Source organism: Strix aluco, chromosome 28, assembly GCF_031877795.1.
Source record: "Strix aluco isolate bStrAlu1 chromosome 28, bStrAlu1.hap1, whole genome shotgun sequence".
In the NCBI taxonomy this organism is placed as follows: Eukaryota; Metazoa; Chordata; class Aves; order Strigiformes; family Strigidae; genus Strix; species Strix aluco.
The window spans coordinates 1,915,264-1,937,302 of NC_133958.1; the positions used below are offsets into that span (position 1 = coordinate 1,915,264).

Genomic DNA, 22,039 nt, shown 5'->3' on the forward strand with positions numbered 1-22,039 from the left:
CTCCATAGCAATAGCTGACATTCTACAACAGTGTGTTTTTATTGCTCTGAGCAAGCAATGTTTTTAATAACCGCTGCAATATTTTACATGTATGAGTGAAAGATTCTTTTGTAGTCACCCAACGCAACTGGATCTCTAACTCAGAAATGATCACTCACAAAGACATGCTATTTAATGTTCTTTTGATTTTTCCAGTACAGAGGGGCACTACTACACCCTCTAGGCTGTATTACTGTGTGTTATACTGTTGTGCTAGTACTAATTTATAGGCCCTGTCAGGCTTTGCCATTATTGGAGGTTCCTATGGAGTGCAGGTCACTAAACTCCTAGGTAATGGGATCATTCCACCCCTGAAAAACCTACAGGGAATGAAACAACTTGGCTTAGTATTGTGAAACACAAGTGTTTGGTAGGATTCCTCATTAGTCTCTCAACTGAAGGATAGTGGTTCTTAGGACTACCTTTTTTCTTTACCTTGGCATTACAGATGAGGTCAATCTGCAAAATTCTGGGCCAAAACTTAAGCCACCTTAAACTTTACTAAAAGGAGTAGTAAGGGTTTGGATTAGATAATTTATGAAGGTTGTGACTCAATACTGTTCCAATCCTCATCTGCAGAAATACTGAGCCCTTTCTGCAACTCCTGAAGTTGATTTGTGTCCATCTCTAGTTGGAACAGCAGCATTTGTGTATTATTGCCCAAGGGAAAAAAAATGCCTGGTTAGTTACAGGCAGAATTCATTTGCTTGCACTTACTGTGAACTTCAGTAGCCACGAAGGTTCGGAGTCCTCTGCACATAGCGAAGATGTCTGGTCCATAAGACTTGAGGTCACGGACAGGTCTCTTGACGATGTACGTGAGCTCCTTTATAGCTTGTTGTTGAATTTGCAACTGCTAAACAGCAAATAACATCATTCATCAAGATCAGTGCCTTGATCCATTTAACACTATGCATATTCCTATTTCTGGAATGATGACTTGGTGCTTGGTGTTTTGCTCAAAACTGTATTTAGTACAGTCTTTTAATCCACTGTGTGACTATGGGCATAGCGAGCATTGCAGACAGCTCCTGCGGCAGATCTTTCTAGGGTAGTCATGGTAGAGTGAGGCTAAAGAGAGCTGGAAACTCAATCAAACAGCTGAACAAGAAGAGTAGTGCAGTCAATATTTTAACACAAGACCTCCTATAAAAGTATTTCCTCAGTCACTAACCTCTCGCCCTAGAGGTACTCAGGTTGTAACTTGGAAGCATGGAAGGAGAAGTCTATTCATTCAGTCTTCTAAAACAGGAGCCAAAGAGGGCACTAGCAACGCTTGGCAGGTACCTTTACACTAATGTTATCTGCAAGTAGTGCTTATGACCTCTTTGAGAACGCTGAGGGTTTAAGTGGGACAGTTTTTTCTGAACTGCTCCAGAGTGCTTTGTTTCCAATGAATTTCAAATATATTTTCCTACTTGAGTGCTTTGTCATTTGGACAAAGTGTTTGGATGCCTGTATTTTCTCTTACAAACCAGCAGGAAGCCTAGATTGTATCTCATTATGCAGCTGCAGCCACAGGACTCCTGTTCTGGCTCATGCAATTAATACGGAGGAAAGGCTGTTGAATGTGGCTATGCCCTCCTACACCCTGAGGGAAAATGGAGGTCTGAACAATAGCATCTGCAAAGCAATGTCCCAAAATGAAAAATGAGATTTTGTATTGAAATGACTCAGAACTATTTTTAGATATTGCTATCCAAAAATACTTAACGCCATTGAAGGTTTCCGAATATAAACCGTTCCTTAGCAGCCTGCAAACCTAAACTTCCTTGGAGAAAACGTAGCTGGAGAAGGATGCACCTACTCTTTTTCTTTTGAAAAACCATCGCCACGGCAAATTCCCAAGCCACATTACTGTTCAGAAGAACAAAATCCTGCCGCTCGTGAAAATCTCATCTTCTCAAGAAAGAAAAAGCACAGTCAAGAAACAGCTTGATGAACTCCGGGGTAAAAGACACACTTAGCAGGGATGACTGGGATTGACACAGGCTTTCAAAATTATGGTGAAATTTTATCAAAGGGTTCCTGAAAGCCCACTCCAATATGTTGCCTCCTTGCTGGTAAGCAAGGAGTCGAGATAAGCTTCAGGGGAACAGAGATGCACCTTAGTACAAGCAAGTCCGGAACTAGCTACAGGTGAATGTTTTTGCTCAAGCCTGTACTTACATAAGTCTCTCCTTTTTCTTCCTCACCATGCCTTCTTGCCCTTTAAAGCCAGGATTTTTATAAGGACTCAGTTCTCAGACTTCAAGAGAAGCCAGTGTCAACAGAAGGTTAGTATGCTGAATACTGAGATAAATTTTAAAATGACTGTGCTAATTCTGTGGGCTGAACTCATGCTAATATGGTGCTTAGTTCTTTTGAAAAAGTTTTGAAAGCTTGAAATCTTATTTAAACTTTTTTCCTCATCACTGGATTATTTGTTCTTCTGCAACTAGAGCCACTTAAAAAATTATTTTTTTAGCCTGCAAACAATATGAGATTATGAAGGGTACCATGCCAAAAATCTAAAATCTCTAAACATAAAACAATATTAAAAAGCAGTCAATCTAAATAATCTTTCAAAACATTACAAAAATAATCTAAATGATCTAGAACATTGAAAAAACAGGAAAACCCTCCACTGCAAGCATCTGAAACAGGGTATTCCAACTTTTCAATGGTTTCAAATTATGTTAATGTAAAATGTCACTGAAATTGTTACAACTTCATAATCAGTCGTGTGATCTAAATGACTTTTAACGTAACTGTTGGTTTAAAAGCTTTTGAAAACAGCCATGTGTCCGACATCAGTTTACTTTGCATTACTATATGACTTTACAAGTAACGACTCCTTTTTAATCTTACGTTGCTTTCTTCAGCCAGTCTGGGAAGTTCATCAAGGGTAGGTATCTCCTTTCTGTCCATTAGGGAAACGAAGCAAGTTTTCTCTGGCATCACTTTGGTTCCAATAAAGCCCTGTAAAATAAAGTTATTGACAACTAGGAATTCAGTTTTTCAATAATTAAGATTGGAATAAAGTCTGTGTTAAAAAAGTAATAAACGCAGATAATTTTTACCTCAAAATTTGTGTTCAAAATATGAAGAATAAAGAAACAAATCCTGTATTTTGGTCAGTTTTGTAGGAGCTAGTCTCCTTGTACCTTTTCTGAAAAAGCATGTTTCTTGCCACTCACCATATCATAGTTCAGAATGACTTTTGATGACCTGTGGATGCTCTTTTCCTCGATAGTTGCCACGCGCCAGTGCTTATTGATGGTCAGAATTTGGTAGCCTCCAGTAATGGAGATTTTCCTGCTTAGTGCTTCACCCTGTAACTAGAAAAGGAAAGTCTAAAAGTGTTGTTTAATTTTAGGTTAGTTAGTTATCTCCCCAAAGCTTCAGAAAATCACTGCTATAATAGAATAAATGCTGGCCCACAGGGAGTGCCTTTAGTGACCACAGTATTTTCAAAATGACAAAGAATTAAGGCTGTGGCATTCTGGAGTAGCCATAAGAATTCTTTTAATAGATACAATGAATAATTTCTGTATCTCACAACTGTTGTCTGGTGGGTTTAGAGTTTTATGTGTGAAAGAACTTTTAGATTCCTTTCCTCCAAAGGCATGGGGAAAGAAACAAGTAAAACTCAAGAAGCAGGGAATATAGAAACAGCAGCAATATATAACTTGGTCTCTATACTCACATCATCAGCAAGGGCTGGGGTCAGCAAGAGTCCAAGAAGGACGGTAGTCACAATCTGAAATGAAAAATGAAGACAAAAGTGTAACTGCAGGTCTTGTCTGACAAATCTGGTCATGAGAATCCTAGTGCCTTTTTCCTAATCTGCTGTTTAAGTGTACTCCTTGGATTCTTTTTTGCTTTAATATTGGAATTACAATCACCTGAAATGAGTCATCCTTGCTTTATCCTAGAATAATGCAAACTAGACACATAGTAGGCTGCTTTTTTAAGAACTGAATCTGAAGGTGCTCGAGACCTGTATAGGCATATACAGGTATTTTAGAAGAATGAGAAGGAATTTAAATTTCTTCTGCTTAGGCATTACAAGAAGGTGCTTGATCCATTAGCGCATTGCTACAATTTTGCAAAAGCATTGATGAAAAGGGACATGGATTGGGCTTCCTGTAGATTGAATAATATATAGTTAAACCTTTAAAAAAATCCCTACCTCTTCATCTGATTAGGGTAATAGAGTCTGAGTTGCTCACTCTGGAGGAGAAAAATCTCCCCAGAGAACACCTTTTTGCTATAGACAGCCATAGGCACTTCTGAGAGATAAAGGCAATGTTTTTGAGTCAAAGTTTTAGTTTATAAGGAGAAGAAAAAGCATGTATACTCACAGTGAATTTCATCTTGACTGCAGAGCTGATGCTAGTGCAGGCAGAATGAACAATGTGAATGTCCACCTTATATATGCTTTCAGAATTAGGTGTGGAACAGTTAAGTGTTGAAATAAAATTATTTTGTCATTTTTATCCCTGTCTGCATGTCACTGATAATTATTTCCTGCTCTAAGTACTTCATAAATATGGGGATTGTACTTCTGCAAATTTTGAACTGCCAGAGTCTGATAATTATCAGATAAGAATCCATTTGCAGTGAAAAATTAAATATGTTTTATAGTAACTTTCTGACATGTACTAATTACTTTTGAAAATTCACATTAAACTTAAGACCAGAGATAGCCTAGGGTTTAAAAAAAAAAAAAAACAAAACACAAAAAAAACCAACCAAAAAGCTTTGCAGTAGACAAAATAGGAGCCTTTGTACCTTCCAAAATGTATTGTATGTTACCATGTAACCCAGGGCCCACCAAAACATACGGCCTAAGTACAACATTGTCACTGAATTGTTTAACATTAAATTGGCAATTCAAGCTGAAACATTACATGTATGTGCAAGTCTGTGAATGTCTCTTTGTTATTTTAAGTGGCAACCATTTTTTTCACCTTGCCTCAGCTTATTTTCTGTGGTGATGCAAATAATTATTGAAAGAGGTGATTGATTCAGTTATGGAGGGTTTTGAATATCGGGTTTTTGTGTCAAGTTGCTCAGTTTTATGTTGTGCACAACCTGAGCCTGTGGCAGGGAATCACTGTGAAGATTCCAATATTACTTTTCAACTGGAATCCAGCATGTTGTTTTTAAAAACGGGGGTTTAATACATAAAAGTAACTTCTAGCCAGAGCTGCAAGCGCAACATGAAATTAATTACAATCTCAGTTTCACTGAGTCGAGTGTGCAAGTCCAAAGGGACTTTGTTTGGTACATACCTTTACGCAAAATGGTGGTTATATTCTTGGTTTTTTACAAGCAGCTGCGCTTGTAGGGATTTGTGTGAACAAACACAGGTTTGTGCGCCGGCTCTGAGGGCTGACCGCACGCGCCGTCCTGCGCTTGTAGCGCCGGGGGGGAGATTAAAACAGAAAACGAAGAGAAACGTGGAGAAAACTCGCTACGCAGCCCGACAGGAATTAACCGTTTGCTGAAGAAAGAAGAGAGCTTGCTTTTGCTCAGGTGCGGGAGAACCGAGGCGGAGGGCTGAGAAGCGCAGACCGGAGGCGGCGGCGGGCGGGAGGGTCTGCGGCGCCACAGGAGCGACGGCGGGGAAAAACGGCGGGAAAACCCCCTGAGGCGGCGGCGCGGCCGCGCCTGCTCTGCCCCAGTGACCTTGGGGCAGCTGCCCTGGCACATTTATGCCATTCCAGCTTTATTAATTTACAGTTGTTGAAGTATTTTTTCGTGAAAGACTGGTGTTAGACCCGCTGTCAGTGTCTCAAATGAGAATATATATTTTTGTGTTTAAAAAAAAAAAAGTTCCCTCACAAATCAGGTTCAGCATCCCGAATTTGTCTTAAAATACATGAGGGTATTCAAATACATTCACTAGATTATATTATGGCTTTCTAATTATACTCAAGTCGCTCTTGAACTTTGTCAATAAAGTTTTTCAGGAGTTTTCAAGTGTTTCTGCCTGCTGTGGGATAAGAGAAAAACATAGGAGTAGGACTTAGGATAAAATCGTGTCACTTTGTAATGCTGATGGGTGGCCCTCAGAATTTAAATTACAATTTTAATTAAATTAGGGAAGGTGAAGATCTGGTATTTTCGAGACAGCCCAGGTTACCAAAGTGATTGTTACAGATCATGGAAATTGTGTTGAGTGATAAAAGTCAGGCCTCATTCTTGTTGAGAAGGATCTTTTCTTGTAAAGTAAACAACTCCAGTCTTCTGCACTGTTACCTACATATCTCTACTTACAGGGACATTTTGAGAGTCACCGTATTGGTGTCTCTTCAGGCTCACTGGAGCCTTTGCTGTCATGTCTCTACTTAGCAATTTCTTTTTGACTCTTGATCGCTTCCTGATCCATCTAAACCTGGATCAGTTTAAATTTGAATAACGAACATTGTGAAATGTAATGACATCCCAATTAGAGCAAGAAACTTGTCAGAATGTAATATTGCAATTAAATTCCTTGGGTCTGGAAAAAAAATAGTTATTGGTGCAGTAGTAGTTCCCTGTCTTCTGTGAAGTTTGAATCGTTACTGTAGGAGATGTGGTTAATTTAAGCTTTTCATGGAATAATAAAAAGCTCGGAGATGTATTAAGCATCATAATATGTAATGCTGTAGTAAAAATAGGAATCTATGTGCATAAAGTTAAAGTAATTTTGCCAGAAGATGGATCTTGTTGCAAATGTTTTGTGCCCTCTTGTGGAAATTTTGGCTCCAATAAAACAAATTCCAATAAAAGGGCCTCTGAGCAAGGAGGGAAGGTGAAGCTCTGGTATTTTCCAGGCAGACTGTTACTGAAGTGATCATTTTAGACAAACTAGTCCCAGCCATTTTGCCTTAGTTTTGATCTAACTATAATTTGACTCTTTTTTGCTTCCCACATTAAACGTTTATCAAACATTGTTAAGTAACATCTGTATTCAACTCCAAACTGCATTTAATACACCTATCAGTTCTGTTAGTCACAGCTTGATTTCTGGGTTGATCACAGCAATAGTGCATCTGTCTATTTGTAATTGGCCATATTGCATTGCAGTACTTGTTTTTAAAATAAAACATTAGTATGTTAAAATAAAACTTAGTATGTTAATAGGAAGTGAAAATAAAAATAACTCAGATATGCTTGCTTCTATAAATCTGGGCTTCAGACCGTATTACCTTAAATATGGCTATGAAGTAGGTATAGCACCATTTGCTTTTAGTAGTGAAGAATAATTGCTTAAGGCAACATGTGAAATCTCACTGGGAAATTGTACAGGATGAGGTTTAAATGCCAAAATTGGGATTTTGCAAGAACACTAGTTCAGCAACTTGTCTTTGGAATTGCTTCCACTTTCTAAAAGGATTTGTAAAAATACAGCGCAGACCAATGCAGGTTGATGATAAATTTTACTGAAGCACAATAACTTCCACACAGATCAGAAGAGACATAAATGATTGAAAATGTGATCAAGAGAAGATTATCAGGGAGAAAAATCTTGTTCATGGGTACACATTTCTATGAATTTTCTTCCTCAAAACTTTGTCGGGAATAATTAATCACAGTAATGGACTGGCCGTTCATAAATATTGACTTCCAAGCATGAAGCATCTCCCTGTAAGAAGTTTGATCCTGAAAGAAAAGGGAAAACTGATTAGATTTGGACTGAGAAAATAAGAGAACAATGTAGCTGAAACTTTTCCAACTTACTGTTGGAAATGTACCAGGAAATGTCACTTAAAAATTGAGCTGCGTCTTTCTAAACTTACACTACAAGCAACTGTTAGTGCAGTCTTTTTAGACAAATCTAAGCTGCAAATTAGGTTTTAAATCTCAGAATTGTGCTGTGGCAGGACCTGTGGTAGCTAGGTATTGTATATGCATGAAGTTGCCTAAAAAATTCAGACTTGTGTCAACAGCTAGAGCCCAAAACCTTCCTGAAAAAGCCTGGTCTCCAGGCTGTATGCAGAAGAGTGACAGACCTGCTGCTTTCCTTATGTATGCAGTCACTGATTTATTAAAAGTCGTAGAAAACCACTGGATTTCAGTAATTAACTTGCTCATCTCACTTAAATGTTTTTCATTCTTATTTGTAATCTTGTTAATCTTTATTTTGGAATACAAAACACTGTTACTGGTATACTCACCAACAGCTGGGTAAGCAAAGTAAGAGGGAATTCCTCCGCACAGAGCTTGAATGCGTTTTCCGTATGGGCTCAAGCTTTGCAGGCTGTTTGTTGAGATAATGAAGCGATTCTCTCTGGGTGGCAGTTGGTAAGGTCTCAGTCCCTAAGCATCAGAGAATCAAACCCAGAAAACAGCATTTAGAAAAACCAAGAGAAAAATTCAGAGTTCTGAATCTCTACGTACGTCTTTGCTAATGGAGAAGGGGTTATTCAAGTGCAATGCAACTTTTGAAAGACTGAGCTCAGCCCTGCTGAGAAACGTGTCTTCAGTTCTTGGACCCTTTTCTTTGTGGGTAGGGAACGAATACTTTTCACAGGCATTTGATTAGTTTTCTCACCACTTTGAGTCACCATCCTACCTTTTGTCCTCGAGGTTGTGCAGGAAACTGTTGATCGAGCAAAAAATTTTTGTCTATCTTAGCAATGACGCAGCTGTTTTTTGAAAATACCTTGGTTGCAGCGTAGCCCTATTAAAATAAAAAAAGCTTTTTGTTTCAAACAATATACAGTGAAGGATAAGCGCATTGCCAGAGAGAAGCTAGTTAAAAAAAAAGCTTTATACAGTACAAATAATCATAGGGGAGGAAAATATTGTTTTTCAATTATATTGTCTAGGTAGATGTCTCATGGAGAATCACAAGGGACTTTGGTAAAAGGTAAATTGTCTTCTCCAGTAATGCCACATGTATGATATGTTACACTGCTGAAATCAGGTGAAGGAATTCACTGCTGAAAACATCAGTGCAGCATAACAGCAGAAACAATAAAATGGTTAAATAAGAACGTTTTTAAGCATCTCTAAAATCTTGTAAAGTTTTGTTGACACTTAGGTGTTTCTCAAAAATCTTTTGGTTATTTTTCATTTTTGAGCCATGGTGGCAGCCACTTACAGTCTTGATGTCCCAGACAGTTTTCAAGGCCTCAGAGCTCTCCCTTGAGTCTGAGCGGACCTCGAGGTCAGAGTCTTCATCGTCGTACCCCTTAGAGTTTTCATTGCTATTCTGAGTTTTGAAAAAGATGAAAGGAGGTTAAGGATTGAAGTTTGTGGATTCCCAGTAGTCTTTCACTCAATAAAGCGATAGTAACCACGTTTTAGGAAGTTACTGCTCTTAGAGATGAGATTAAAGGGGAGATAATTTCTGGCCTTAGAGGGGAGGCTGGGAAGCCGTTAGTACTGTTGTGTCAGACCTTACATTTGGGCTTTAGCTAGCCCTGGCTTTCATCTGTCTGAAGCATCCACCTTACGAAGACAGACAAGCTTTAACAGTATAGCTCTATTCCCCCCGCCCCATACAGAACGCCTATGAGAAGACATTGTTTCATTTAAACACTGGAGAATTTCCTTTAAACACTAAACTGGATGTTCAGAGTCAAACTTACAAGAAAAATTTCTAGGAAAAGGAAAAGAATTCCTTATTGCTCTTTCCCCAGCAGGAAGTTGCAGGCAGAGGGTTATTTACAGTATTTCGCTGTGTTTTGTAGTCTGATCCTGTATGTGTTTCTCTCCACAGAGTTATTTTCACAGTGTTCATGCTAATCTCAAGACAGACTGTTGATTTCATATCTAGCAACTGTCTTTTCCCCTTGATATATCAAGCACTGAACTATTTTCTTTGGTATAAAAAAATGCTGTTCCTGCTAAGTATCTTACTTTAAAATACAGCTTTATTTTCAGAAGCACATATTTTTCAGAGGCTGTAGCTGAAGACCACTAGTCCTTATGGCAGCAGTGTATAACTGCACGTAGCTGTGTACTTACCACGTTAGCAAGAGCTGGAGCCAGGAAAAGTCCAAGAAGAGAAGCAATCACAATCTGCAATGAACATTTGAAATTCACACCACTTCAACGTTGTGACTGCTTATCTTGCATCCAATTGTTTGCTGTCTTAAAATAGTTTTGACTTGCTGGTCAACCTTGTGTACATGCTCAGCACTTTTCTGAAGTGGGGTCTAGCGGAGGAGTATTTAAATATGCAGAATAATTTTTTGTTAATAAGCTTAAATCAGATCATCAATTCATATAAATTACTCAACCTCAGCAGTGTACTTTGCACAAATAAGAAGATAATTTAAACACAGTGGGGTTTAGAATATGTCCAGCTCCAGTTCAGTAAACTCCTTGGAAAAAGGTGGTCTGAAATACTTTGTTTAAAAGAATGAACTCTTCACCCTGAGCTTTTGATTTCAGACATGGAGCTGATCCATGCAACATCCACATGCATTCACTTATTCTGAAGAGTTGGAATATGGGTGCACAGTACAGCGCTGTTCTCAGGCCACAGCAAAAACATGAGCATCTTCATAGTAGATCTCATGCCTCTGAATACAGAGCTAATAGTATAAGGGTAGGCACAATCATTTTTGTAGAGAAAAATGTAATGTTAAACACTTTGTTACCCCTTTATACAATTACCCAGTTTCAGTGATTCACATGCTAGTTGTTGCTCAGATTTGTCAAAACTACTGTTGATATATTTTTGAGAGATTTAATATTGTTATGGTGATAAATTCTTTTGGAATAATAATTACTGTGAACAATTATTCTCTTGGAAACAATCCCTCTAATACTGAATCAGTCACAAATTTCATCTACTTCAAAGGAGGATTTTTATGAGAAAGATCCAAGTGTGACTCGGGTATGTAGAACTAACATTTTGGAATTTATCCTGCAACAATTTCAGGCTGCTGCAAATACCCCTGCTTCACAGTCATGCACTTGGAGTCTCTCATGTCTCCTGGTTCTTCTCCTACGCTCTCATCAGGCAGCTGCGCCATAACCTTATATAACTTGCTGAGGCTGTTGACTTGCATCTGAGTTGTGAATGAGAGAATATTGCCCTTGCAACAGAGCACTTCTCTCTTTCACGTTTGAGTAGGCATACGGAATGAAATTACTGCCAAAAGTGAAATTTCACCCATGCAGTCCTGACCCGTTTGGCATTTTCACTCTGTAATCCCTGCATAAGTCAGTAATAGTTCGCTAGGCGCCAAAAAGGACTCAAAATCATTTTAAAACTGTCCAGCCTTAACAGTTTTATGAGAAAGTGATACATATACTTACAGTGAACTTCATTTTGATGGTAGGTGAGGCAAGATCTGCTGGTAATTGATGTATACTCTTACTTTTTATACAGTAATATTCCAAAGTTAAATCTTAAAATGGGTTTACCTTATTGGCACATGCCCTGTGTTAACAGAATCATGACGAGTTTCCTGGGGAAGTGCTCTGATAAGAGGAGGCTTTGATACCAGCCTGATTGAATTCATTACCTACAGGAAGATGAAAGAAAACTTGTCATGGTAAGTTCAGTGTATTTTATAGTAGCTTTGAGATAGAAAAAAAAATCAGAACCAGAGAACGGATGCCTAATAAAATTTATAGTGACGCTTTGTTCCTACGTGGCAAAGAACAGCCTAATATTTTATCCGTAGCTGATACCATTTTTTAAATCCATGGAGGTAGTAATCTTGCTATGTTAAAAATGTTAAGTCAGTCCCTGAAAATCATGAGGTTGGTTCTAAATCATAGAAATTACCGAGTTCTTTTGTTAACTTGCTTTCTGAACTCGTTCAGTTAGGATCCGCTTCAAGGCTTCAGGCATAGGCCACGTATCTTCACAGAGCCTCTTCACGGAAGTAGTGCCTGATTATGGATTAAGGGCTAATTCTAGAGAGGGACCGTAAACTGGAGACAACAAAAAATGAGTAAGGGAGGAGCAATAACAATGGACATTTTGTCAACTATGATTTAGAAAGCAGATTTTAATATTTCTCTGAATTTGATAATTATGTACAGAGCCATGGCATAAGAGCTTATTTACCTTGTTTGTTGCAGAAACTTTGCAAAATGTCTAGGTGTTTTAACTGGCCAGGACAAACGTCTGAGTCTCTTCGCAGGAATATTGTCCATTGCTATTTAATATATGTATCTCTCTCTATCTCTCCTCAGATAAGTTGTATTTGTTTCTTAGCTGTGCCTGTTGCAGAAGAAGCACTTTCAGAGGTGCACACTTACCTACTCCAAAAGTGCAGCTCTATCAGTCCCTCTGTGTGCTAATTGTGCGCTTTGCTTTAGTTCGATATGGGTTTGTCCACTTCAGTTTCCTTTTGTTGCCAGAATGTCATGATGGGGACTCAGTGTCATTATAAACTAACGTCTCTGAACAAAGTTCTCCACTGTCATCCATGGCTGAGGGCTGAGGTTCCTTGCTGCAGCTGTTGTCGGAAAAGCCAGGGAATCTTAATTTAGTTGGGAAGGTGAGGCCCAATTCTCATTTACACTAATCAGGGCCACACTCTGTCGTTCTGCTACTGAGGCCTTGCTCGGACTACGTGAGTGCAGAGGAGGTGTAGCTGTCTGCCAGCACTGTGAGTGGAAGAGCTGGTTTTCATCTATTCTGCACCCATTTTGCAATTCACACGTGTAAAATATGGTGAATAAAAGTAATAAATTACTAGGGGAAAAGATTTACAGTTCTAATTGGACTGATTTGTGGATACCAAATAGAGACAGGTATGTCCTGAGCCTCCAAGATACACATAAAAGTCTTATTTTGTATGTCACGAAATCCTCTCATAGTCTCTGGAAATTTAATTAATTGACTAATTCTCGGGAAAGGCATTGAGAAACTGAACTGTATAATGCTATTCCCTGCAGTGTCGTTTGCAATGAGTTGGAAAGCAGTTTTGTCCATTTCTTCCAACAACCGTAGCCAGTTTGGCCATTACTGTAATGTGTCACACTTGGAAGCCTGGATCTCCAAACCTTCCATCAGCTTCTGATTGCTTGAGTAGTTTGTATGGCAAACACACACAGCTAGAGCAGTTGACATTAAGAAAAGCTTACAAAACTAATGACAATAGTGGAAGCCAGGAAAAAGAGCAGGGAGGAGCGCTTTTACTGTATAAGACCCTATTCTTTTTCCAGTACAAGTGTGTCTGTCTCATTTTTAAAGCTCTGCGCAAGGCATTCCGTTTCTGTACTAAATTCTTGTACCACTGAGCAGCAAACTCCCAAGGCTAAGAGCCTTTCCAGTTTTAACCCTTTTCTCAAATGAGTGTCTCATCTTGTGCACGCACTTACATTTTCACGTGTTTTTCTACGCCTTAGCATCTAGCAATAACAAAACTGCTGAAATTATTTCTGGATTCATCCGTGAAGCTTGATTTATTTTTTAACTACTGGAATGTGATTAATTCTGCTTGACCTGTCCTTGTGCCACATGGATTTTTCTCGACTGTGTCACCCATCTTTATCTAGTGTGTGGCGTGCCCAGCTGAATGCAAATGGAAGCATAGAGAATTTTGTTGATTTTTTGAGGTGTTGCTTCATTCTTTACTTTTCTCCCACTACCTGCTCACTCCCTGATAAAGTAAATATTTATGAAAGGTACCTGAAAAAAACCCCCATGAGCCACCAGGAGAGTTTATTATGATAGTATAATCTTACCTTAACTTGATCTAATCCATCTCCCTTATGTGTTGAAATTCCTGTTTGGCAATCAGACTTGAACTGGAATTGTACAATTATTCTTTTCATTTGATGTTCAAGATTCTTATGTTTAAATTATTTTTTAGTGTATGACAGTGCCAAATAAGGGGTCAAATTCTTCTGGCAGTTTTACATAGATTAAGATTAATTCTGTAGCTTAATCATGTTTCATCAGGGTAAACTAGAAGGTATTTGAAAATATTTGACCTTATGAAAATACCAGAGGAATTAAGTTTCCTGCAACAATAAATGTTGCTGTGTTGTAACAACCTGTTACTTGTTCTGAACATTACTCAAATTCCATCTTCTGCTGGCTTCCCTGATTCGACCAACCTGACTGCAAGTGTAACAGTTGAGGAAAAAGTGATTTTATTTGGGGAAAACTTTGAGTCTTCGCTTAGATCAAAAGTGTTAAAAGCAAGAAGACTACTTTGAGAATGTGGGCATCGTTGTGAAATTTCATATTCACCAAGGGGCTCTGAGTTACGGCTTCCTAAGCTTAACCTCATGCTGCCTGAGGACTGGCAAAAGTGAAATTAGAGTGGGTTATAGTCCTTCTTATGCAGCTCATTACTTCACTTAATATAGAAGGGTGCTTAGAGGACTGTGGTGTAGTCATGGGTAGTCTTGCATGCGTGCTAATTAAAGGCGTATTATTGGGAGATGTGTGATTAACTGTGGGGAAAACGTCTCCAAAAAGCCAGGCTTTCCTGTTGGAAGTATATCTAGCTATGCCTGAGAAAACTATGTTCCCTCTTGCAATAATATTAATTAGTCAAAAGCTTTTTAGAAATTGATCTTTAATTTTTGGCCTTGTCTGATTGGATCATCAGAATTCATTCAGTCCAACATAAGGTGAAAATCATGAGATCGTGGCTATTGTAATTCTCCTTCGCTAAATAACTGTTGCTTTCACATACTGCTCTGCTCTTACCTGTGCCTAAGCATAGCCATGCTTAAGAAAGCAGAACCTCATGCTTCTTGGGTGTTTTTCAAAAGAAATGAATATATGAAAAGATAATGAGTAATGGAAATGCTGGTTTTGGCTGGGACAGAGTTAATTTTCTTCACAGTAGCTGGTATGGGGCTGTGTTTTGGCTTTGTGCTGAGAACAGCGTTGCTGACACAGGGATGTTTTAGTCACTGCTGAGCAGGGCTTACACAGAGCCAAGGCCTCCTCTGCTCACACCGCCCCAGAGTGCGTAGGCTGGGGGTGCACAAGGAGCTGGGAGGGGACACAGCCGGGACAGCTGACCCCAACGGGCCGTATTTCCGTATCTGGGATATTCCATACCGTGTGACGTCACGCTCAGCGTATAAAGCCGGGGAGAAGGAGGAAGTGGGGGGACGTTTGGAGCGATGGTGTTTGTCTCCCCAAGGCACTGTTACGTGTGACGGAGCCCGGCTGTCCTGGGGACAGCTGAGCACCCCCTGCCCATGGGAATGGGGAATGGATTCCTTGTTTAGCTTTGCTTGTGCACGTGGCTTTTGCTTTACCTATTTTTTTTACCTCAACCCACGAGTTTTCTCAGTTTTACTCTTCTGCTTCTCTCCCCCTTCCCACCGTGGGGGAGTGAGCAAGTGGCTGGGTGGGGCTGAGCTGCCGGCTGGGGTTAAACCATGACAGAGCTTTAGCTTAAAAGCATTTAAATCTTACTAAAACTTTTTGGTTTAGCTCATGGTGCCTGAACCCTGTTAGATTCCTGCTACGAAAGGCTTATTTGGCTGCTGAAATCTACTCAATTTCTGACATATCTGTAATCTTAGAAACAAAGAATCTTTTGAGAGAAGGGACAGAGCCAGCTTTCAAGAGGAGGGTAACATCAATCTAATCAGCCTAATCTAACTGTGCCTGTCACAATTTGATATCTGTTTATATGTATTCTGATATATTGCTTGGCAGCACAGCTTTGTTACACTTGAGATAACATTTTCCGTGTGGAGTTGGGTGGAATAAAGCAAATGCATGCAATTTCCTTTTTTTATTGAGGCTTGTTTGCTGAGGGAGATTTCCATACAATCTCTTTCACCTTTTTGCCGATGACTGAGATTACAGAAATGTGTTGGCTATTAGCTTGAGGTCTGGTTTTGTTAGAAGGGAATAGACCTCAATTATGACATTCTAGTAGAATGTAGATGTGGAGTCACAGATGAGGAGGAGTCCAGGTGAGGTCGTAGTCATAGGAGAATAGGAGAATACTTCTCATGGCAGTATCATTGACATTTTCATAAAATGCAAAAAACAGTGATAGTTTTAAAGGAGGAATCCCCATCCTGCTCCTTTTGTTTTGTGACCTTGTGTGAACCACACATCCTCTGAAGTTTTGCTCCTTTGTATGCCGAGGAGGCTAGAAGTTACCCAGATTGTCTTGTGAAGCATAGTTGTTATTCCTAATTGTGCCACTAATTTCAACGCACGTGTTATATACATCATGGTAACTGATCAAAAACGAGTAGCACTTCTTATTAAGAGTTCATGCATCTATGAGATGGAAGAAATGGCTGAAGAATTGGTCTGTTCAGTGGCTGGCATGTAGGCCACCATGGCATAGGTATTTCTTTCCAGGATTTGTCTGCAGATTACCAGGCTGTTAGGGATTATATTTCAGAAGACAAAATGCAGTTTGTATGAATGAATAGCAGAGTTATTCCTGATGCCATTTAATTCTGGATGATATCCTGTTAAATATTTTAAAAATGGAACCAGAAAGAGTGTGAACTCCTCTAAAGTTTAAACCGGTAAATAATAGCCATTTGTAGAGTGATTAATTTTACAAAAGCTGTCCTTTTGACATATCGGGGTGAGGTTATCTGTGCCAACCCAAAATTCAGATAGGAGCCTTACCACAGTGTGGCATGTAGATATGGATTTGTTTGAGTCATGAAGAAAAGTTCTGTCAAGTGTTTCCCACACCTCCAGCAAGATATAAAAGTTGAAGGTCTCGGGGATTTCCTTGCACTCTTACTTTCTGCAGCCTCTTGTTCTTATCTGAAAGAAAAATGAACGGATTTGTGAGTATATCCATTTTTATTCAACTTATTATAAGTTCCTTATTTTTAAAAACAAAAGGGTAGAGAAGATGATGCTCAAGTGGGACGGTACTGGGACTGATATGATCTGTGTATTGTTTCTTGGGGTTGCTCAGTGAGACACTTGCATTTCTTGGGTGTACAGTAATCCTCTAGAGCCAGTGGAAGCATCATTTGAGCAAAGAGTGCTTTGATTAAACATCAGAAGGGAGATTTAGATAGGATTTAATAATTACAATTGTAGATGCAAATCAAGAAATAACATGTCATCAAGGAGAGACTTCCAAAAAGTACAAAAAATATAATGGTTAAGTTATTCTGCCTTTTCAGTTACAGGCAAAAAAGAGCCTAATAGTAAGAATTTTACAATGAAGAATTGTGTTTGTTTTCAACTAATACATGTTAAGTGGGTAATTTTTCAAACATGCTACAGCTGCTTCCCTTAATTGACAAACTGGGGTTTTTTTTATGGCACTGCCTGGTGTTTCTGTTGAGTGAGAATGCTTATTCCTTTTACAGGTTGCCGTTCTCGTTTTGCTGGGAGTCTTTTGGACTCAGACTTCTGCACTGAACGTAAGTAGACTGATAAGCCTTCTATGTACTCATTTAAAATGTATCGGATTACTGGGCGGCGGGTGAATATAATAGGAAGAAAAGCACAGAAGAAACTACTAAGATGCTTATTGCCAAGTGTAGAAAAATAGCATTTGCCAAAGGTGACAATCATATAAGCCAAAGAGGCAGTTCTGTGCAGGTCCATAGTAATGAGAAATTTGGGGGCCGTAAGTCCCCTTAGCTCAAGCTAAAATTTGGAGACTGTTGCAATCTCCAGCCAGTCCCTGCTGCCACACATTACTGGGGTGCCTCGTGTTGTTTTTCCTTAGCCTGCCACGAGGGCCTGTCCTCTCTTTTCTCACCCTGAGCACACTCTTGCATAATTAATCTCCACCTCAAGGGCCTCCTGGGACTGCTAGAAGGTTCTTAAGGGATTTAGTATTTACATAAAGCAACCATACTTGTTTATTTGAGAGAAAACATTTACTTATAGGGCACCTTTGAAAGGTGCAAGCCAGATGATGAACAATGATTTTGTGTTTTTTACCAAAGACCGTTGTCCTGCGAGAACCTGGCACAAACTATGTCACTGGAACTATGACTATCCACAATGAGGAGAACATGGTTGAAGTCCATGTCCGTTCTGGCGTGTACTCCTCTGATACCATTTTTGACTACTCTCATGTAAGTAAATCTAAGAATCTGCCTAGACTGAGTCTCTGAGGAAGTTTTTAAACTCAGAAATTATTGTAGTGTATTCTCACTGTAAGTTGTCCTGAAACACTGTTTCTCTGAAGACTCCCATCGCCTTTCCTCCTCTTAGGCCACCTCTTTGTTTCACCCATACGATGGTGCGGTTTAAAAGACGGGTAATGAAACTTGTGGTGGCAGTTCATGAAAGTGAGAAGAGTGTTGCTGACCTCAATGAGGTCAGAGTTGAGAAAGGGCTGCCATCGCTCATGGATAGCAAGTGCAACAGAAATCTGTCGGAAAAGATGCTTCCAGTCTTACAGCCAGCCATTAGTGTGGGCAGGCTGCTTCCCTTCCCCAGAGCTGACAGTGGAACCGCAGAGTCCTTCCACCATAGTAGCCTGTGTAGGCACTTCATGTTTCTTCTAGCCTGTCCTAAAGAGTAGAGAGAATAAACTCATATTAGTGGTAGCCATTTTTAATTAATTAACTATAATTTTTTTAATCACAGGGATATATTGCAACAAGGTTATTTTCACGAAATGCCTGCTTTATCCTGAAAATAAATAAGGAATCCATCCCAGAGCTGCAAGAAATTGGACGCCTGGCTTTTGAGAAAAAGGTGACTTTGTAGCAAAACCCGTACTGTATCCAGGAATAAGAGTTGTGTGGTGTGATGGGAGCCCTCCAGCCTGCCTTCAAGAACAGCTGTTCTTAGGAGTGTCTCCTACTGTGTTGGCAATGATGAAGCAGATCTGACAAGATAGAACTTCAGGGAAATATATCGAACATTCTTTTAAGATAATGGGCAATCATGCCCGCCCTGTGGTTTTGTAGTGGATTGTCATTGTGACTAGAACTGTAAGATCCTTGGAAGTCCTTGGAAGTAGTGTAATTTGACTATTTTGAGGTGATCGCACTATGAGTTCAGACAGGCTTTTCCTTTTTTTCATTGTTATGCTGATATTTTGAGCTTGACATGACTTGAAATAATTTTGTTTGCAGAACAGAATTTAGAAATCAATTTACTTTGACCAGACTTTGACTTTCCTATTCAGGGAAAGGTTTCATGAAGGTGACTGGAAATACTGCCTGGAGATGAACTTGAGATCTGTCTCATTCTATGACAGCCTAAGAGTAGCTTATTTACAGCAAAACTTACTGCCAAATAACATAACTTATTATGATAGTAATACAGCTCAATTTTGCTGTGTCGGCAGAATTATTTGTAGTGAACTTTGTTTCTGAATAGATTGAAAATATTTGTTTTTCTTTAAAAGCACGTAGCTTCTTTACCTAATGCTTTGTTTGAGGCTGATTTTCAATTTTGGGCTTTTCTTAAATAGTGGCCTAGTAGAATGAAAGCAAAGCTACATTACTGATGATGTCTAACATTTTCTTTTTAGACTATGAAGACAATATACTCTCCACATAATGTGTGGGCACAGTTTCAATCTGGCCGTTCCCTGTTTGGGCGTATCAGAGACTGGATTGTCTACGGTAAACCCATTGAAAAACTCTGCTCAGGTCTGCCTCTCTACAAGCTGGTAGAGACTCAACGTAAGTTACCCGATCAGAACACTGTGCTTCTGTTACAGTGCATAAGCACCTTTCTGTCCTTTAAACCTAAATCCTCATGGTACCTTTGAGGCAGGAACATATTGCCCTGTTTTAGAGAGGAGGAGTAAACTACTTAGCAGGACTGAAAGGGTAAGGCTCTGGGATGCTTTGGAAAAATCTGATAAAGCACTGTTTTTCATCATTAGGCATCTAAATATCTGGAGCAGCTGTTCCAAAGGGGTTTGCCTGGTGTCAGAGGAAGCCGCTGTGTAGCAGCGGTACCCAACCTATGCCCTGATGATACAGCTGGTCCCACAAGGCATCTACTGTATGCCAGTGTGCTACCTGCTGTGTGTGGGATATGGGAAAGGAGGAGCACAGAGGTGATTGAAACCTGTGCAGACATTTCCTCCCTTTGAGTTACACCATAAGTTTTACACAGTATCCATTGAGACCAACAGGAGCCTCGAATAGGACCATAATTAGGGATTGAAATTTGTGTATTTAGCAGACTTTTCCTTGCTGGATACATTGATCTTGTCACTGATATCTTCATTTTCTTGTTTCTTTTAGCACCACTGAGTGAGCATGCCTGTGCCAGTGCAGGAATCCCAAGCATTTTGGGCATTAAAATTTGTGAAAAAGTCAATTAATCTGGATCTTGACAATTCTGCATGGAAATGGCTTGTTTCTTTGCATGCTTTTGTGATGGTAGCCATGTTCCCCAACTGGAACAAAACTTGGTGTTAGACTCTACTTGCCTATCCTAAGCTTTGAGTGCAACAAATCTATGACATACAAATAAAGATAATGCAGTAATTAAAATGCTTTGTCTTTTTTCTTCATCCAAAAGCAGAATGGGAATAGAGTGGGCCTTGCTAGTTTTCCTCCAGAAGAGATACGTTTCCCTTTGGTGCATTCCTATGCTCAGGCTGCGACATGACCTAGGCATTAGTATATGCTTCTTGTCAATGAAGAAACAGTAACAGAATAGTTTTTTCCAGTGGAGAACTTCCCTTTGGCATCAGCACCCAGCCTCTTCAGGTGCTGACTCACCTTCTGTACAGCAGCTGGAGGGAGGGAGGGAAGAGATGAATGAATAGATAAAGGGAGGGAGAAGATCTCTGTTACCAACATGCAAAGAAACTTGAATTCTGCAGGGCCAGTGAAAATTTGTAGCAATTTGAATAGGTGGAGTAGGTCAGGGAGCTTTTTGCTCTGGGCGTTTTTCAAACCTGGATAGAGAAGACTGTCCCACTCCTAAAAAGTTCATAACCCAGAATAAAATTATCCTTTCACACAATGCCAGTGAAAAAAGAGCTGTGACCACTTGCTGAGTGCCCCATGTATGTTGGAGAGTAGTTTGTGTCAGGAGCTGTTTAAAATACCAGATGAGGCAGCATTGGTGCTGCCTGCCGGCTCTTCTGGTAGATCTCAAGTGAGTGGTTGAATTCCCACATCTTTTCCATCAGTGCTTGGAAGGAGTGTATATTTTGGGGCTGAAGACTAAGTGTTTACTGTTTATTGGAGCCTTGAATGGCTGCCAGAGGGCAAGGCATGCCTTTGGAGTTCAGGAACCTGGCCCCAGGTCTGCAATTTGTTATTTTCAAATCAGACTCCTGATCAAACCACCCGCTTTTTATTAAAAGAGCATTTTATCATGTGGTGAAACTGTTCTTTTAGATTAATTGTATTCACAACTGGCTGCAGGTTCTTGGTGATCCAAAGAATGTTTCTGGAGAGTCAAACTTTGGTGATTAAATCCAGGAATACTTGTGTCTGCAAGATCCAAGATAGCCTGTTCACTTGTATTTTGAAGTGGAGCTCACTGATGGGAAGTGAAACTAGGAGTTGTAGTTGTGATGTTCTTGGCTGATGCACGGAGGATGTGAAACACTTCAAAGCACTCTTTGAGAGCACTGCTTGGCAAGAGTACTCGTGTGGGTTGTGACTTTCAAAGCTTTTGTGGTTGCAGTATCCAGAAAGGCTGTTGTTTAAGACTGTTAAAAATCAGTTGGAAGCCCTAATGCAGTTTCTGAGTGACAACTGTCATGTGTCAACCCTTGTGTATTCTTCTGCTAGAGACCTGTCATGACCTCCATGCCCCTGTCCCAAGTCAGCCAATCTCTTCAAAATATAGAAAATAACTGTCTTAATTATCTTGGGCTTTATATATCTTTGTAATATTTCCTTAGAGATGCTGACCTGACATTGACCATCCGGTGAAAGTTTGAAGACGAGAGGTTGAAGTAGATCCCAGAGGAACAAACTGGTAGAGCTTCCAGAGAGGCAGCCTAGATGAACTAACAAAGCTGAGTCTTATTATTCTAACATTATTATTTAATTCAAAGTTATTTAAAATAATTAGTCGATGCAATCTGGTTTTCTGTCTAACTGCAGTATAGATGAATCTGAACCTTTACTCTGTGTGCAGGGTAATAATGGTCCTTTGAGACTCTCATCCTGTTGCAACTAGTTTATTCAG

The 22,039-nt window shown here is 39.6% G+C and overlaps 3 protein-coding genes across 3 annotated transcripts; 1 reads left to right on the forward strand and 2 right to left on the reverse strand.

Moving 5' to 3' along the window:
- Window positions 1-339: 339 nt before the first annotated feature.
- Window positions 340-4,427, reverse strand: LOC141915959 (gastrokine-1-like). Its single transcript, XM_074807917.1, has 6 exons — window positions 4,386-4,427; window positions 3,728-3,781; window positions 3,219-3,359; window positions 2,871-3,000; window positions 757-873; window positions 340-359 (listed from the first exon to the last, which is right to left on the reverse strand). Exons 1-6 carry the CDS (start codon window positions 4,395-4,397, stop codon window positions 340-342), a joined length of 474 nt encoding a protein of 157 aa, XP_074664018.1. The 5' UTR covers window positions 4,398-4,427.
- A 3,005-nt stretch (window positions 4,428-7,432) lies between these two features.
- Window positions 7,433-10,543, reverse strand: LOC141915960 (gastrokine-1-like). The gene is made up of 6 exons (XM_074807918.1): window positions 10,490-10,543; window positions 9,988-10,041; window positions 9,119-9,229; window positions 8,588-8,695; window positions 8,190-8,331; window positions 7,433-7,674 (listed from the first exon to the last, which is right to left on the reverse strand). Exons 1-6 carry the CDS (start codon window positions 10,541-10,543, stop codon window positions 7,598-7,600), a joined length of 546 nt encoding a protein of 181 aa, XP_074664019.1. The 3' UTR covers window positions 7,433-7,597.
- Window positions 10,544-16,666: 6,123 nt separating this feature from the next.
- Window positions 16,667-20,326, forward strand: GKN2 (gastrokine 2). Its single transcript, XM_074808178.1, has 6 exons — window positions 16,667-16,731; window positions 17,269-17,322; window positions 17,857-17,988; window positions 18,506-18,616; window positions 19,401-19,554; window positions 20,128-20,326. The coding sequence occupies exons 1-6, from the start codon at window positions 16,720-16,722 to the stop codon at window positions 20,205-20,207; spliced, it is 543 nt and encodes a 180-aa protein (XP_074664279.1). The 5' UTR covers window positions 16,667-16,719; the 3' UTR covers window positions 20,208-20,326.
- Window positions 20,327-22,039: the final 1,713 nt, after the last annotated feature.

Bases quoted from the DNA above. Each gene is read 5' to 3' on its own strand.
- LOC141915960 (XM_074807918.1), bottom strand. From the start codon at position 10,543: ATGAGATCTACTATGAAGATGCTCATGTTTTTGCTGTGGCCTGAGAAC. The intron at 9,230-9,987 runs GTAAGTACACAG...TTCAAAACTCAG, and splicing joins CTCCAGCTCTTGCTAACGTG to AATAGCAATGAAAACTCTAA. The intron at 8,332-8,587 runs GTAGGATGGTGA...TCTGATGCTTAG, and splicing joins CACAACCTCGAGGACAAAAG to GGACTGAGACCTTACCAACT.
- GKN2 (XM_074808178.1), top strand. The intron at 17,323-17,856 runs GTAAGTAGACTG...TTTTTACCAAAG, and splicing joins CTCAGACTTCTGCACTGAAC to ACCGTTGTCCTGCGAGAACC. The intron at 18,617-19,400 runs GTGACTTTGTAG...TTTTCTTTTTAG, and splicing joins GCCTGGCTTTTGAGAAAAAG to ACTATGAAGACAATATACTC.
- LOC141915959 (XM_074807917.1), bottom strand. The intron at 874-2,870 runs GTTACTTGTAAA...TTCAACAACAAG, and splicing joins CGTAAGATTAAAAAGGAGTC to CTATAAAGGAGCTCACGTAC. The intron at 360-756 runs GTAAGTGCAAGC...CATTCCCTGTAG, and splicing joins CGTGGCTACTGAAGTTCACA to GTTTTTCAGGGGTGGAATGA.